Source organism: Bos indicus, chromosome 26 (assembly GCF_029378745.1).
Source record: "Bos indicus isolate NIAB-ARS_2022 breed Sahiwal x Tharparkar chromosome 26, NIAB-ARS_B.indTharparkar_mat_pri_1.0, whole genome shotgun sequence".
NCBI lineage: Eukaryota > Metazoa > Chordata > Mammalia > Artiodactyla > Bovidae > Bos > Bos indicus.
The window spans coordinates 17664381-17682304 of record NC_091785.1 but is presented as its reverse complement, the minus strand read 5'-3'; the positions used below and the strand labels follow the sequence as shown (position 1 = coordinate 17682304).

The 17924-nt window shown below is 44.7% G+C and overlaps 1 protein-coding gene across 1 annotated transcript in view; it reads left to right on the top strand.

Annotated features, from left to right (window-relative positions):
- Positions 1-17924, top strand: part of TLL2 (tolloid like 2) — a 151524-nt gene that overhangs the window by 71761 nt on the left and 61839 nt on the right. The window contains exons 3-4 of the mRNA XM_019953203.2: positions 2103-2180; positions 17214-17369. Coding sequence (XP_019808762.2) covers positions 2103-2180; positions 17214-17369 — 234 coding nt within the window. The remainder of the gene's footprint in view (positions 1-2102; positions 2181-17213; positions 17370-17924) is intronic.

Here is a 17924-nt window from a genome sequence, read left to right as displayed (position 1 = left end):
CCCTGACCTTTAGCCCAAGAGGAAATGATATTGCAACTGGAAGAATACCCAGAGGGCTGGGAGCTGGCAGCGAAGTCCCCAGCAGCTGCAGGGAGCGTGTGATTGGATTCGGAGTTGGCCAGAAAGGCAGCGGACAGCAGAATGAAGGCACGCAAAAATATCCGCGTGCGCCTGGGCCGCCGCCCGCGTCAGTCACCAGAGGGAAAGAGGTGGTCTGCGAGTCAGGAGTTGGGATTCTGGAACAGCCGAGCAGTCTATCGGGGTTGTCCGGGGCCAGGGCATTAGGTTCCATGTTTAGGACCCTTCTTCGGGCAGCACTGGAAGCCTGTGACCTCTGGGACACAGGAAACATCATTGAGCTTGTGACCAGGAAACTGTCTTGAGCCCTCGGCTTCCCTTATGGGCTGGCAACCCCAGGCTGATCATTTTGTGTCTCAGTTTTCTCCTCTGTAAAATGGGGTTACACTTCTGCCATGGAGTTTTTTAAGCAAAGTCAAAGGGGAGATGGGGAAACTTCTTTGTAAGCTGAACTTTTCTAAACAATGCAAGAAGAAATAATTTTGCACCAGTAGCTTGTTCTGTAGAGGTTTTGATGTGGTTTCATAGTCTCCTGGACACAGGATTTGTCCTTAAATCTGCTTTGGGGTATCCTGACCCACCCAACTGCTCAACCACTGAATGCGGGAGACACTGGGGGCCCCTCTCAGCCCCTCATGTCTAAGCCATCAGCCTCTCCTGTTGCTCTGCCTCCAACTCTTAATGTATTCCTGATATCCCTGTGGATCCAGCCTCCCTGCCTGCCTAACACGGTCAACACCTCGACACCACATGCCCATTCCCAAACTAGTGTCTTTTCCAGATCCTCCTTCTGCTGGGATGCGCTGGCCCGGATCTCCATGTGGCCGGCTCCTTGTCTTCCAAGTCTCAACCCAAATGTCATCTCCCTGAAGGGCCTTCTCTAACCACTTTCTAAGGCTGCTCCAGTCCACTTTATCACATGCTGCATTCGGTCTTCAGAGCATTTTCTGAACCTGCAATCATATCCTTTATTTTCTTACCTACCATGTATCGTCCAGCCGCCCATTTGGAACTGATGCACCATCCGTCTTGTTCACTGCTGGATTCCTGCTCCCTGGGGCTGTATCTGGTTCACAGTCGGTCTAATAGTGGACGATGATAGACCATCTTCCTGGTGGGTCAGGTGGGAACCTGGTTTCCAGATGATGCTAGCAAATGAGATTGTGCATCACTGCTCTTGACTGAGGCAGTGTCTGCAGAGTCTGATTTATAAAGTAAACAGGGAAATTTCTAAAAGGAGACTCATCCCAAAGAGGAAGCCAGGTTACCTAAGTTTAAGCCGAGGCAGCAGCCACTGTCACATCACACAGTCAGGAGCAGCGCTGGTGATGTTTCCCTGCATCCCACACCAGGGGCTTTAGAAGCAGAGAGCATACTTTGTGTACTGGGCTTTCTCAGGGAGGCGAGGGTGAAGAAGCTGTCGATAGTATTCATCTGTTCACTTTGTATATTTCACTCCAAGTACCCTGAACTGATTGAGGAAAGGCTACTTTATTAATAATCTGTGTACTATGTGCATGGTTGTAAGAAAGCAAGTTCTTTTTTAGCTTCAGCATTGAGAACAGCACCAACCTCCCACCCCCCCCCCCCCCCCCCCCCCCCCGCCCCTCCGCCACCCCCCTCCTCCGCACGTGGTAGGAGCCTGGATATCCTTTGTTAAACAAATCTTTGGGGACTTCCCCTGGTGGTCTTGTGGTTAAGAATTTGCCTTGTAATGCATGAGTCAGGGAACTAAGATCCCTACATGCCACACAGCAACTAAGACTAAGCACTCTGGAGCCCTTGCACCACACCTAGAGAGTCCATGCACCACAATGAAAGATCCCACACGACTCGAATAAGACCAGAAGCATCTGAATGAATAAATATTTAAAAGAAAAAAAAACAAAAACCCCCCCACAAACCTTTACTGATCCACTGGTGATTCTGATTGTTACCCAGGAGACCAGGTTTGTCCCCTCATTCATGGTGCTGATGCAAAGAAGGCTAGTATGTCCTCACGTGTCTCTTCTTTGTTCCTTTAGGTGGGCTTGGAGAGCAGCCATCTGGGACCTGGCCCAATGCTACAGCCACGAATGCCAGCAGCGAGGAAGCCAGAGAGGGTAATGTGAGACCCCACCAGGCCTGGGGGTACTTTTTCTTTCAGTTGTTGTAAATTTCACATAACGTAAGATTTTTAGCCATTTTAACGTGTCCCATTTCATGGCATTAATTACCTATAGAATGCTGTGCCACCGTCACCACTATCTGGTTCCTGCCACTCCCCGTGTCTCTCCTGCCTCCCTGATGCCAGCTTTGGGAACCTCATGTGTGTTAGTGGCTGTGCCATGTCTGACCCTTTGTGACCCCATGGACTGTACCCGCCAGCCTCCTCTGTCCATGGAATTCTCCAGGCAAGAATACTGGAGTGGGTAGCCATTCCCTTCTCCAGGGGATCTTCCTAACCCAGGGATCAAACTCGGGTCTCCTGCCTTGCAAGTGGATTCTTTACCATCTGAGCCACCAGGGAAGCCCTTTGGGAACCTTGTCTTGTACCTTTTACTTTCAACCTTAGTGGACTAGAAGCAGCAAAGGCTGTGGGTGAGAGAGCGAGTCCTCTGGTTGAGTGAGGTGGGCCGGTTGCCAGAGAAAGGTATAAGGATGGGGTTTGGTTGCTCGGGGACTGGATGACCTCCAGTTAAACCCTACAGTCTGGACTTGATTTTTCTCTTTGGTGCTTGGCTGGTGGGCTGAGGGCCCCAAGAATCAAGAGGTGGCATGATGAGGCTATGGGCACTGGAGGTCTTACCGAATGAATGGGCCGGAGAGGCAAGGAAGGAAAATAAAGCTGGAGTTGGGGCTGGGGAGGCAGGTGTAGAGACCCCTGTGGGCTTCTCTGGGGGCGGGGGTGCTGTGGGAGTGGCTGGCTGTGGGCAGGGCCACTGTCAGCAGGGGTCTGCCTGGAGGTACCACCTCCACCTGTCTGCACACCAGCGCCCAGATGTGCATGTGCTCTAAGAGATTCTAGCCTGGAGATTACAGGAGGTGCCTCACTGCAAGCATCTCACTTTGGATGAAGTTTTTCCTGTTCAGAAAGTGTGCTGGAGGAGAAAGGCTGCTGGGCTTGTTTCTGGCCTGCATCCTGCAGGAATCAGGGCTGTTGTCGAGAGTAGCATGTCTTCTACATAAAATCAACACAGAGCAAAGGGAATCATTTAAAATGCTAGAATCCTATGTTTTAGGGATGCCTCTGTAGAGATGACTGCAGCCATGAGATTAAAAGACGCTTACTCCTTGGAAGGAAAGTTATGACCAATCTAGATAGCATATTCAAAAGCAGAGACATTACTTTGCCAACAAAGGTCCGTCTAGTCAAGGCTATGGTTTTTCCAATGGTCATGTATGGGTGTGAGAGTTGGACTGTGAAGAAGGCTGAGCACCGAAGAATTGATGCTTTTGAACTGTGGTGTTGGAGAAGACTCTTGAGAGTCTCTTGGACTGCAAGGAGATCCAACCAGTCCATTCTAAAGGAGATCAGCCCTGGGTGTTCTTTGGAAGGAATGATGCTAAAGCTGAAACTCCAGTACTTTGGCCACCTCATGTGAAGAGTTGACTCATTGGAAAAGACTCTGATGCTGGGAGGGATTGGGGGCAGGAGGAGAAGGGGACGACAGAGGATGAGATGGCTGGATGGCATCACTGACTCGATGGACGTGAATCTGGGTGAACTCCGGGAGTTGGTGATGGACAGGGAGGCCTGGCGTGCTGCGATTCATGGAGTCGCAAAGAGTCGGACACGACTGAGCGACTTAACTGAACTGAACTGTAGAGATGAAATACAAATCATTATTTGCTTTATGTTTTTTCTTTAATGTTATTTTATAGTTTACACATACACATATATATGTATAATTTCACGCTAATGTATATAAGTATATGATAGCATCATATATTTCCATTAGTTGTGGATTTTTTCTTTTCCCTTCAATTTGACTACCTTCTTCACTTCTTTTTTCCCACATATTATCACTCTCTCTTCCCCAGGTAATGCATGCTAATAACTTTGTATGCACCCTTCCATGTGTTTCTCAATGCACATATATTCACATATACATTGATACAGAGATACACACATATATAAACATACATATAAACCCATAAACATATATACAGATATATTTTATCACTTAAAAATGGGATCATATTTGATACATCTTTTTATGCATTATGTTTTTCTCACTCATCAATCCTTCATGGCAAACCTAAGACCCTTATGACAATTTCAATTTATTCGTTTTTTAAATGTTATTTATTCACTTACTTTTGCCACTGCTGGATCTTCATTGCTGCGCTCAGGTTTTCTCTGGTTGCATCAAGCGGAGGCTACTCTCCAGTCGTGCTGCGTGGGCTTCTCATTGTGATGGCTTTTCTTGTTGCAGAGCACAGGCTCTAGAGCAAGTGGGCTTCAACTGCTGTGGCCCACGGGCTTAGTGGCCCTGACACAAGTGAAATTTTCTGGGAGCAGGGATCAAACCCATGTCCCTTGCACCAAGAGGTGGATTCCCAACTCCTGGACCACCAAGCAAGTCCTCAATTTATTTTTGTTGTTGTTGTTGTTCAGTCACTCAGTTGTGTCTGACTCTTTACGACCTCATGGTTTGCAGCACTCCAGGCTTCCCTGTCCTTTACCGTCTCCAGAGCTTGCTCAGACTCATGTCCATTGAGTCGGTGATGCCATCCAACCATCTCATCCTCTGTCGTCCCCTTCTCCTCCTGCCTTCAATCTTTCCCAACATCAGGGTCTTTTCAAATGAGTCAGCTCTTCGCATCAGGTGGCCAAAATTTTGGAGTTTCAGCTTCAACATCAGTCCTTCCAATGAACACCCAGGACTGGTTTCCTTTAGGATGGACTGGTTGGATCTCCCTGCAGTCCAAGGGACTCTCAAGAGTCTTCTCCAACACCACAGTTCAAAAGCATAGTAGTTATTATTATTTAATTTGTATTTCTCTTATTCCTGGTGACTTTCAGTGTCTTTTATCTTCACCAGTGACTTGGGCGTGCGCTTCTGTGAATCACCTCTTGCTGTCCTTGGGTCATTTTTCTCTTGGCTTGCTGACCCCTCTTATCCATCTGACCTCATTCAGAGAGAGGCAGAGTCTTCTCCCACCCCCCACCACCACCATTTGACAAACGTACATCTTATCTTAGTCACATGAAAAATCTGCATTTTTCTGCTTTGCTTTCTTGAAGGTATTTTGACTTAGGCATTTTCAGGCTCCTAGACACCTGATAAACTCAGTGTCACTTCATTTTGGCCACAGACGACCAGCCCTTAATGGTAAAAATGATGCACAGGGTATGAGGGTGAAATCAGAGGGACTTGCCATTACTCTTTGCTGATAGCGCAGATAGTTAAGAATCTGCCTGTAATGTAGGAGACCTAGGTTTGATCCCTGGTTTGGGAAGATCCCCTGGAGAAGGGAACGGCTTACCCACTCCAGTATCCTTGCCTGGAGAATTCTGTGGAACAAGGAGCCTGGCGGGCTATAATCCTGTGGTCACAAAGAGTTGGACACGACTGAGCAACTAACACTTTCACTTTTCACTTTCAGTGATGTAGACACCATACCTAATTTAACTGATTTATTTTTGCATTAAAAACTACCCCCAAACGTAGTGACTTCAAACTGTGATTCATTATCTTGCATGATTCTGTGTGTTGACTAGGCTTCATGGGGTGGGTCTTTGGCTGACATCATTCAGCCAAAGTCGTTCACTTGACTACATTCATCTAGTAGCTGAGTTGGGTTGAGAGGTCTAGAAAAAGCTTTAGTCACATATTTAGCACCTCAGCTTGCCCCAACATGGCTCCTCTCTCTGAGTGGACCTTTGCCACGGAGTTGTATGTGCTGTGCTTAGTCTCTCAGTCATGTCCAACTCTTTGGGACCCCATGGACTGTAGCCCGCCAGGCTCCTCTGTCCATGAGCTTCTCCAGGCAAGAATACTGGAATGGTTGCCATGCCCTCCTCCAGAGGATCTTCTCACCCTGGGATCAAACCCAGGCCTGCTGCATTGCAGGCAGTTTCTTTACCTTCTGAGCCACCAGGGAAGCCCAAGAATACTGGAGTGGGTAGTCTATCCCTTCTCCAGGGGAACTTCCCAACCCAGGAATCAAACTGGGATCTTCTGCATTGTAGGCAGATTCTTTACTGGCTGAGCTACCAGAGAAGCCCTAACTTAGGTGGTCTAACTAAGTTGTTAACTAGTTGTCTAACTAAGATTTTTTACAGGTGGCAGCTGGCTTCCCAGAGAAAGGAAGCAGAAGCCACCAGTCCACTTGAGGCTGGGACTCAGAACTTTCAGAAAGCTACTTCTGCCACATCATATTGGTCAAAAAAAGCCAAAGGGCCAGCTTAGCCTCAAGAAGAAAATAGATTTCCTCCTTAGTGTGAGAAGTGGTGTGAGCTTACAGAAATGAGAGCTATGGCCATATTTAGAGACCATCTACTGTCTTCCCTCATTGTATCTTGTCTGCTCACCAGCAATAGTTAGTGTCAGGATTTTTAATATTTGCTAGTTTGTTACGTATAAAATGACCCAACCAAATAAACTTGAACAGTCAGGCACACTTGGGTTTGCATCCCAGCTCAGCCACTTTGTAGCTATGACCTTGGATAAGTTATCCAGTTAACCTCATCTAAGGTTTGGCAAGGATTAGAAACAATATTTATACAAAGCACATAGCCATGTGTCTGGAACATAAGAGGGATTCAATGAGCGTAGCCCTTCCACTTCTTTCTCTCCACCTTCACTTCCAAGAATTCTATGATCCAACACTGGAAGTGCGTTGTCCACCTCTGGACTGGGATTTCACAGCTGTTCAGCAGCTGTACAGAAACACAATTAAGGAGGACAGGAAGGAATAAAGCTGCCGAAACCCATTAAAATTCTGCCTCTGGCTGGGTTGTACACGGTATTCACATTGTGATGAGAGATCTTCTTGGGTGTTTTAGGGAGGATGACAGCACTGCCCCACCCATGCCCCACGCCCCTGTATATGGCTACATCCATAGTCTGCAGCCCCTTAGATGACCCTGGTGTGTTTGAAGAGGGTAACGTCAAGGTTAGGCCAATCCTTCCAGTCTGAATCCCTCCAGTATTACCACAGCAGATGAGTAAATCTTTAAGCATCCAGGGCGAGCTGGAGGAGGAAGGAGACCTCCAGGGTGAGTTGAGGATGGTCCCTTCTAGCTTGTTCCTCCAGCCCTCCCATCTGTCCCTCCAGGACACTGTCAGGCACCAAACTGGGTACCTCTTGTTTTGTTTGAATTAAAGATAAGACAAGTTGTGTCAATCTCAGATTCCCCTTTAATCACAACCGGTGCCCCCTTCTGCCACCCCCCAGAAAAAGAGACCGCCCAAGCAGGATAAAGGATCTGAAGGGAGCCTCTGGTTGGCCGGCTGCAGCAGCAGGTTTATTTCCTGGCATTATGTGGCTCCCCTCAGCCTTGACGGCGGGGATTTGTGCTTCCAGCCTTGGGGAGTGCTGGGGGGCTTGGGGAACTACTCACTTGGCACCCCCCGGCAGACCCTTTGGTCTGAGAGCCTTCCTTCTCTGGAGATGAGAGCTCAGCATGCATTTGGGGGCTGATAATGGGATTAATGAAATGAAGTGTGTAACTGTTCCTCAAATGAAGCTGTGACTATTTTGATAGAGGCTGATTTCCAGAACCATATTCATAAAACAGAAGGGACTTTTCCCTTTCTGTAGCAGTCCCTTAAGGGCTTTGGTCTGAACAACCTGATTCGGTTGTCCCAGAGAATAGGGATCCCTCAAACTTGGGCACAGAGCATCCAGACCCTTAAATGTCTCTCAGGTCAGCGTATCTGGGTGTAAACTGAACCTGACTTTGGACGTTCTTTTTAGCCTATCCCCAAATGCAGACATGATGGTGATGCTTGCAGCTCATGCTGAGCTCTTACTGTAGCAGGCGTTTTTTTGTTCACCGCCTGGCTCCACACCCATGACACCACCACACAGCAGGCAGGAGGGCTCAGGGGACAGTGGCTTGTCTAAAGCAACACAGGTAGTGAATGGCAGCATTTATCTTCAGCCTGAGTGCCCCAGACCCCAGGCCTCTTGCTCCTAATCTCTGGGCTACCTCATTGATTCTCAAGCTTCCTTTTGTGTCCAAATCACCTGGGGAGCTTGAAAAAGCACAGACATCTTGACAGTCCTCTAGGTTAATTGAGTCCCAGTCTCCCAATCTCAAGGCAGGGGTGCGGACACCAGAATTTTTAAAAAGCTCCTTGATCAAACCATTGTGCAGAAGCCACAGTCTCTGCTCTCACCCAGCCTTTCGGAATCACCGCAGGCAAGGTGTGAGTTTGCCCATCACCTGCGAGATGAGGGTTATACAGATGGCTGGACCGTCGGCGTGTTTACTTCCAGTGTGGGAGGGACCGGTTTTTTTTTCTGACTAATCGAAAATCTGCAGTTCCTCGGGTGAGAAGTCTGGGTCAGGCCTGGTTCTGTTTATGACGTGGCTGTGCCTTCAGCTGGAAACGGAACATTGAATAGCTGGAGCCGCTCTGCTTTTTCAGAGAGGAGAGGGTACACTCCCAGAGCCAGGGAATTTAAATGGACTTTATCCCCCAGCCCACCCCACCCCCAGCGTGTTAAATCCTTTCAGACACCCCTGTGCTCCTCTTCAAATGCAAGACTCTTGGACCATAATACATAATTACATCCTTCTATTTGGACTCCGATTCCAGATAGTAGTAATCCAAGAAAATCCAATAATGACAGTTGCATTAAGATCCTTCTTCCAGGCTAAGCAGAACATCTGTTTAGACATATTTTTAATCGGCAAATGCTTCCTGTGTTGAGTCCTCAGCAAATTAAATTTCTCACTGGACCGAGAGGGAAGCTGTCATTCAATAACCCATCTCTGGAAATTACACTCCAGCCTCTTTCCAGGTGCACTTAAGATTTTCCCATGCTGACTCGGCTGCACATAGGCCCTTATAACACCAGGTCACAAGTATGGATAAGCGCAGCTTCTCTGAGAAACATCAGATTCCTTAGAGTTAGTCCCTCAAACACAGAAGTATTTTTGCCCATTCTCCAAGCGGGAGTTGGTGGCAGAGGAAAATTAAGAGACTTGTTGAAAACCATATGGGGAATGAATAACAAACTTCCACTTGCTACATCACTGCCTGTGATTACTTAAGACAGGATGATTCTCAGGATTTAAACATTAAGGACTTCAGGGCTGCCAACATTTTGGAGAGGTTTCCACCGCAGAATTGTTTGGACTGTTGGTTGTTTATTTTTAGAATAACTCATCCATTCTTTAATTAATTAATTGAAAACCTAAAAGCACCCCCATGCTTACCACCAGCCAGACACTGTGCTGGGTGTGAATAGAGTGGTAAATGAGCCAGCCACAGTCTCTGCCCCCATGGAGCTTCCAGTCTACTGGGGCAACTCACATTTGAAGCTTTCCCAATGGCTCAGCGGGAAAGAATCAGCCTGAAATGCAGGAGACGTGGGTCTGATCCCTGGGTCTGGAAGATCTCCTGGAGGAGGAAAGAGCCATCACTCCAGTATTCTTGCTGGGAAAATCCCATTGACAGAGGAGCCTGGTGGGCTATAGTCCACAGGGTTGCAAAGAGTCCGACACTACTGAGCACATATGCATTTGGAATCTGGATGCAATCTGTAGTCCTGGGCTGGGATAGCAAGTTAAAATATCTGTAGAGGCCCAGCAGGTAATGTCAGTGGGTGAAGTGGCCGGAGGGAACCGTGCGTGTGAAGGTGGGAGATAGATTCTAGCAACCAGGAAAACGTGTGCCTTGACTGTGAGGAGCAGATGCTACTTAACTGCTGTGGCTTGAAGATGGGCCACTGTTGCCACATCTTTCCATTTTTGAAGAAAAACTAGAAAATTGGGATTTCTATGTGAAAGTCCTTGATTTTTAAAAGTTGGCTTCTCAAGTGAGATTTAAGAAAAAACAAAACAAAGTGTGATCCAAAAGCATCCAGGCCAAACAAAACACATCTGTGGGTTGGGTTTATCCCAAGAGCTGCAAGTGTGTGACTCCCCATCTAGAAATTCTAGCAGTAAAACAATTATGTTCAGGCTGAAAAATGTGTTACACGCCAACTTTCTGATTCTAGTGACTGAACTGGCATGGATCTCTTTTACAAACGGAGAACTACTAGGAAAAAAAATAAAATCTTCCCCTTACCCCAAATTAAAAATACAGAGTTACACTCAGAGAAAAGAAGGGGAAATTGTCATGATCAGGAAGGAATAGCTATTTGCTTTTAATGATGGATGCCTAAAGCTAACTACACTTAGATACGGAGGGCTGATGGTATATAATTACAGTACTAAGACAGTGTTATATTAGCAGAGGGATAAGCAATGGAACAGGATAGAGAATGCAGCAATAAACCCAACTGCTGTATGACCCAGAAGTTCCACTCTTCAGTATTTATTACAGAGAAATAAAAATCTTCATGCAAATACCTGCACATTAATGTTCATAACAGCTTTCTTTGTAAGAGCTGGAAACAACTCATGTGTCCTTCAATCAGTGAATGATTAAACAAACCGTGGTGCATACATACCATGAAGTACTACTGCTGCTGCTGCTAAGTCTCTTCAGTCGTGTCCGACTCTGTGCGACCCCACAGACGGCAGCCCACCAGGCTCCCCTGTCCCTGGGATTCTCCAGGCAAGAACACTGGAGTGGGTTGCCATTTCCTTCTCCAATGCATGAAAGTGAAAAGTGAACGTGAAGTCACTCAGTCGTGTCCGAGTCTGAGCGACCCCATGGACTGCAGCCTACCGGGCTCCTCCGTCCATGGGATTTTCCAGGCAAGAGTACTGGAGTGGGGTGCCATACTCAGCAATAAAAAGGAACTACTGATACATGCAACAGCTTGAACGAATCTCCAGGGAATGGCGCTGAGTGAGAAAAGCCAATTCCCAAAGGTTATACACTGTAGGATTCCATTTAAATAATATTCTTCAAATGAAAACATTTTAGAAGTAGAGAACAGATTAGTGGTTGAGAGTTTAGGAGTGGGTTGGGAGGGAGGGGGAAGGAAGTTGGATGTGATTGTAAAATGGCAACATGAGGGATCCTTATGGTGATGGCACTATTTAGTATCATGAATGTGATGGTGGGTACACAAACCTGTACACATAATAAATTGGGTAGAACTGTACACACACACACGAGTATATATAATGCTGGGTAAATCTGAACGAGATCCCCTGAGTAGATGTCCATATCCCAGTAGTGATGTTGTACTATAGTTTTATAAAATGTTGGGAGAAGCCATCAAGGATACACAAAATCTGTCTGTATTATTTCTTGAAACTGCATATGGATCTATCATTATTTCCAAAAAGTTTTCAATTTACAAAAACTATTTCATATACTTCCTGGTAAAGAAGCTCCTGGCAATGCAGGAGACGTAAGAGATGTGGGTTCGATCCCTGGGTCAGGAAGATTCCCTGGAGGAGGGCATGGCAACCCATTCCAGTATTCTTGCCTGGGGAATCCCATGGACAGAGGAGCCTGGTGGGCTACAGTCCATAGGGTAACAAAGAATCGGACATGACTGGAGTGACTTAGCACACATTTCATATACAACAAAAAGAATATTCAACCTCAATAGTATGACTATTGCAAAGCTTGTATTATTGTTTGTGGTGGGAAATGTATTGCTCACAGAAAACACCTGTTGAATGACTCATTTAAAGCAAAAAACATAATTACACAAAAAGATTGAAAGTAAGTGATGAAGGAAAACTATACGAGGCAAACACTAATCAAAATAAAATTAACAGCAATATTAATATCAGTCAAAATAATCTTTATTATGGATGAACATTATTACAGATAAAGAGGGTATTTATTGATAAAAGATACAGTTTAGCTGGAACATTTAACAATCCTTACCTTGTATTACTTAACCAACATAGCCTTGAAAAATATAAAGCAAAAATTAAAAATAAAGATGACATTCACAATCTTAGTTCTCAAGGTTGTTTAAAGCACTTTTCTTGATAGCAGATATACCAAGAGGTCAAAAATATTTGTAAGGAAAATATTTAAACAACATATGTAGAACCCTTCAACCATCAGTTTTAGAAACTGATGCACTTTATTTCAAGGATATATGAAACATTTATAAAAAGCGATCATGTTGTTGTTCAGTCATTCAGTTGTGTCCAACGCTTTGCAACCCCATGGACTGCAGCACTCCAGGCTTCCCTGTCCATCACCAACTCTCGGAGCTTGCTCAAACTCTTGTCCATTGAGTCAGTGATGCCATCCAACTATCTCATCCTCTGTCATCCCTTCCCCTTCTCCTTCTGCCCTCAATCTTTCCCAGCATCAGTCTTTTCCAATGAGTCAGTTCTTTGCACCAGGTGGCCAAAGTATTGGATCTGCAGCTTTAGCATCTGTCCTTCAAATGGATATTTAGGATTGATTTCCTTTAGGATTGATTGCTTTGATCTCCTCGCAGTCCAAGGGACCCTCAAGAGTTTTCTCCAACACCACAGTTCAGAAGCATTTGGCATTCAGCCTTCTTTATGGTTCAACTCTCACATTCATACATGACTACTGGAAAAACCATAGCTATGACTATATGGACCTTTATTGGTAAAGTAATGTCTCTGCTTTTTAATATGCTGTCTAGGTTTATCATAGCTTTTCTTCCAACAAGCAAGCATCTTTTAATTTCATGGCTACAGTCACTGTCTGCAGTGATTTTGGAGCCCAAGAAAATAAAGTCTGTCACTGTTTCCATAAAGCAAGGCTCAAGACACCAAAGAATTGATACCTTGAAGCACAGGCCAGCATCCATGGCCAGAAGGCCAAATCTAGCCTGCCATCTGTTTTTGGAAATGCAGCGTTATGGGAACACACCCACTCATTTACATAGTGTCTATGGCTGATTTCACACTACAGTAGCAGAGTTAGGTAGTTGCAACAGAGAAGGTATTAACCTCAAAATGTAAAAATATTTACTATATGGCTTTTTACAGAAAAAGTTTACTGACCCCTGCCTTGGAGAATAAGTCCTTGGAACGCAAAGCGATGCTAGAGATCAATAACACACACACACAGAGACAAGTATTTTAGATATTAAAAATCACACCTCTAAATAATTCAAGAACCAAAGAAGAAAGTCCAGATGGAACTTACAGAATGTATCAAGGTCTAACATTGAAATGTACATGTCAGACTTCCCTGGGGGTCCGGGGGTTGAGACTTCACCCTCCAATGCAGGGGGTGCGGGTTTGATCCCTGGTCAGGGGGTTAAGATACCACATACATCTTGGCCAAAAAAACCAAAACATAAAACAGAAGCAATAGTGTAACAAATTTAATGAAAAAAAAAATTTTTTTAAGAAATGTACATGTCAAAAGATGGGATGTAGATAAAAAGGAACTCAGCGAAATTTCAGTGTTAAAATGGTAATATTAGAATATAAGAACAATTGAAAATTAACGTGCCAAACATTTAACTTAAGAAGCTGGAAAGGCAAGGCCAATTGATTTTTTTATATGTTGCCAAGACAATCCCATGGAGGGAAAACTAGTCTTTTCACCAAATGGTGCTAGTATAACAAGATATTGCACACAAAAGAATGAAATTAGACCCCTACCTCACACTATATACAAAAATTAATTTAAAATGTTTGGAGATCTAAATACAAGAGATTAAACTATAGAACTCTAAAAGAAAATATGGATGTGAATTGTTATGAGGTTGGATTATGCTGCACCTTGGAATATCATGACCTTGATGTCTCGTGGCCCCAGACTACTGCAATAAAGTGAGTTGCACACATTTTTTGGTTTCCTTCTGTGTATGAAAGTTATGTCTATACCCTACTGTAGTCCATTAAGTTTGCAGAAGCATTACATTTGAAAAAAATTTTACATAATTTTAAAATACTGCTAAAAAATGCTAACCATTGTCTGACAACTCAGGGTTACCACAAACCTTCCATTTGTAAAAAACACTCAATAAAGTGAAGTACAATTAAACAAGGTATGTTTGTAATTTATTATGTATGACACAAAAAGCAACAAAAGAAAAAAATGAATAAATTGGACTGCATAAAAGTTAAAAACTTCTGTGCTTCAAAGGATACTATCATAAAAATGAGAAGACAACCTACAAAATAGGAAAATATTCGAATTTATCTGATAAGGATATGGTCTCCAGAATATACAAAGAGTAACTATAATGCAACAATAAAAAGAAAACCCAGTTGAGAAATGGACAAAGGATTTGAATAGACATTTCTCCAAAGAAGATATGTTGTTGTTGTTAGTTGGTAAGTCATGTCTGACTTTTTTGACCCCATGGACTGTAGCCTGCCAGGCTCCTCTGTCCATGGGATTTCCCAGGCAAGAATACTAAAGTGGGTTACCGTTTCCTTTTCCAGGGGATCTTCCCAACCTAGGGATCGAACACAAGTCTCCTGCATTAGAAAGTGCATTCTTTACCACTGAGCCACCAGGGAAGACCCCAGAGAGGATATACAAATAACTAACAAGCACACAAAGATATATTCAACATCATTAGTCATTCAGTTCAGTCGCTCAGTCCTGTCCGACTCTTTGTGACCTCATGAATTGCAGCACGCCAGGCCTCCCTGTCCATCACCAACTCCTGGAGTTCACCCAGACTCACGTCCATCGAGTCTGTGATGCCATCCAGCCATCTCGTCCTCTGTCGTCCCCTTCTCCTCCTGCCCCCAATCCCTCCCAGCATCAGAGTCTTTTCCAATGAGTCAACTCTTCGCATGAGGTGGCCAAAGTACTGGAATTTCAGCTTTAGCATCATTCCTCCGAAGAAATCCCAGGGCTGCTCTCCTTCAGAATGGACTGGTTGGATCTCCTTGCAGTCCAAGGGACTCTCAAGAGTCTTCTCCAACACCACAGTTCAAAAGCATCAATTCTTCGGCGCTCAGCTTTCTTCACAGTCCAACTCTCACATCCATACACGACCACTGGAAAAACCATAGCCTTGACTAGACGGACCTTTGGTGGCAAAGTAATGTCTCTGCTTTTCAATATGCTATCTAGTCATTAGGGAAATGTAAATCAGAACCACAGTGAGATGCCACTGCACAGCCTTAGGATAGCTATAATAAAAAAGATTGATGTTGACAAGGACATGGAGATACTGGGACCCTGATACTTTGCTGGTGGCAACATAGTGCAGCTCCTTTGGAAAACAGTCTGGTGGTTCTCTAAAAGGTTAAACATAGAGTTATTATGTGCATTGGGATGCTTCCACTCTTTGGCATATACCCAAAAGAACTGAAAAATATATGTCCACACCAAAATGTGTACATTAATGTTCAGACCAGCATTATTCATAATAGCCAAAAAAGTGGAAACAACCCAGATATCCACCAACTAAAGGACAGGTAAACAAAATGTGGTGTACCTACACAGCGGATTATTATTTAGCCATAAAATGTAGTGAAGTGCTAACACATGCTACAACACAAATGAGCCTTGAAAACATGCTAAGTGAAAAAGGCTAGACACAAAAAGCCACATATTGCATGATTCCATTTATATGAAATGTCTAGAGTAGGCAAATCCATAGAAACAGAAAGAAGATTACTGATTACCAAGGGCTGGAGGGATTGACTGATAATGGATACAGGGTTTCTTTGGGAGGTGATGAAAATGTGGAATTCTATAGAGGTGGTGGTTGTACAAGTTTGTGAATATACAAAACCAGTAAACTCTACACTTTAAAGTGGTGGCTATTATGATGTGTGAACTGTATCTCAATTTTTTTTTTAAAGAGAGAAAAGAAGCTAGAAAGGAAACATCAGAATAAAATAAGTGAAAATAGAAGGATGTAAATAAAAGTAATGAAATAATGAAAACAAAAAGAATAAACAAAACCAAGTCTAATTTTTAGGGGAAAAAATATAAAAACGAAAGAGAAAATGCCCCAAAGTGAGCTTAGTGAGTATAAGCAAGTAGATTGAAAACAAAACCTTAAACTCTGAATGATGAATGAAACAAATGTGGATTCAATTGTTCAGTTGCCTCAAGGTTAAGCGATTCTACCCACCCATCTATCTCTACTGTTTTTAGGGATCATAACTTGAATTCAGGGCCTTAAATAGAGTCCCCGTTTCTTTCCCATAGTCTTCCCTCAAAGGTCCAGATGTACAGACAGATCCAGAAGAGCTGGGGGATTCTACAGGGCTCTGCATTTTACAGGGGTTTATCTTGCAAATAATTTATTTTCCCAGCATCACAGACTTGTTCACTTTGTCACACTGGCCAAATTATTTCCAGTATTTGCAGCATTGACAATATTTGGTCAAGAGAGGGGACCGATGCAGCTTGTTCTCCCCAATGTCTGTGGCTCTGAGAAGAGAGTACATCCCCAACTTGGCTTTAAAGGGCTGTGAGTTGTCCCAGTCGCTTAATTCTGTGGCCCACAGTCTGCCCTTGAGTCCCATGGGGCTTCTTTCAAGACCTCCTACAAGCCAGACCCACTTCCATCCTAGGCCTGGGATACTTACTACACTTACTCTTAAAAAAAATAATAATAATATTTTTTCTTTTTTTTTGGCTGCGCTAGGTCTTCACTGCTGTGTGGGCTTTTCTCGAGCTTTTCTCTAGTTGTGGCAAGTGGGGTCTACTCTTCATTGCAGTGCACGGTCTTCTTATTGCAATGGCTTCTCTCTTGTTGTGGAGCACGCACTCTAGGGCATGGGGGCTTCAGTGGTTGCAGCACGTGGGCTCAGTAGTTTGCAGCTCCCTGGCTCTAGAGCACAGGTTCAACAGGCACATGGGTTTGCTTGCTCCAAGGCGCGTGGCATCTTCCTGGATCAAGGATAGAACCAGTCCGTGTCTCCTGCACTGGCAAGTGAATTCTTTACCACTGAGCCCCAGCGAAGCCCTATACTTTCTCTTGCTCCACTCAGGTTTAAAACCCTGAACAGATCCAATATCCCCTTTAGAATACATGTTCTGAATTTCTCCTTTTGCGGATTCATGGGTGATATAATCTTCACTATATGCCCAGGAGGAATTAAAAGCAAAGTAAATGGCAGCCCAACTCTCTTGCAGATGGAAAGGAGAACGCCCTGCTTCCACAGAGCCCTGGGACCTTGCATGCTGGAGCTGAGACCTTCTCTCCCCGGGTCCGAAGAGCCACAACCTCAAGGACAGAGAGGATATGGCCGGGAGGGGTCATCCCGTACGTCATTGGCGGGAACTTCACTGGTCAGTAGCTCCAGATGAGGCTTGCTTGGGGCTGGGGGCTTTGTCTTCCCTGGTGGGAAAAGTCCTCCCTGCAAGGACTCAGGTGGGATGGAACAGATGCTGGGGTCATAGCAGTCGCCGTGCTTCAGGCTTCCTTATGACCAGTGGGTCTCATGCACTCAGCCTGGAGAAACTGCAGTCTCATTTGGGGCTATGTCCTCAGAGGTGGTCACCTGGTCCCTAAGGCATTATCCCAGAGCCTCCAGTAAGATGCCACTCTGCCCCTCAAGGAGTCCCCAGTTCTAATAAGAGAGAGAAAGAGATGTGTGTTCTTAAGAACTAAAATGTAGGAATTGTCATCAGCTACTAACTTTTGTTCCTTGGTATCTTTTTTGTTTTTGTTTTCTTTTTTTTGACCTTGCCATGTGGCTCATGGGGTCTTAGTTCCCTGACCAGGGATCAAATCCATATCCAGTGCCGTGAACGCTCAGATTCTTAACCACTGGACTGTCAGGGAAGTCCCTGTTTCTTGGCATCTTAACCGTGTTCTTTCAGATCTAGTGTGCTTATCTTGCC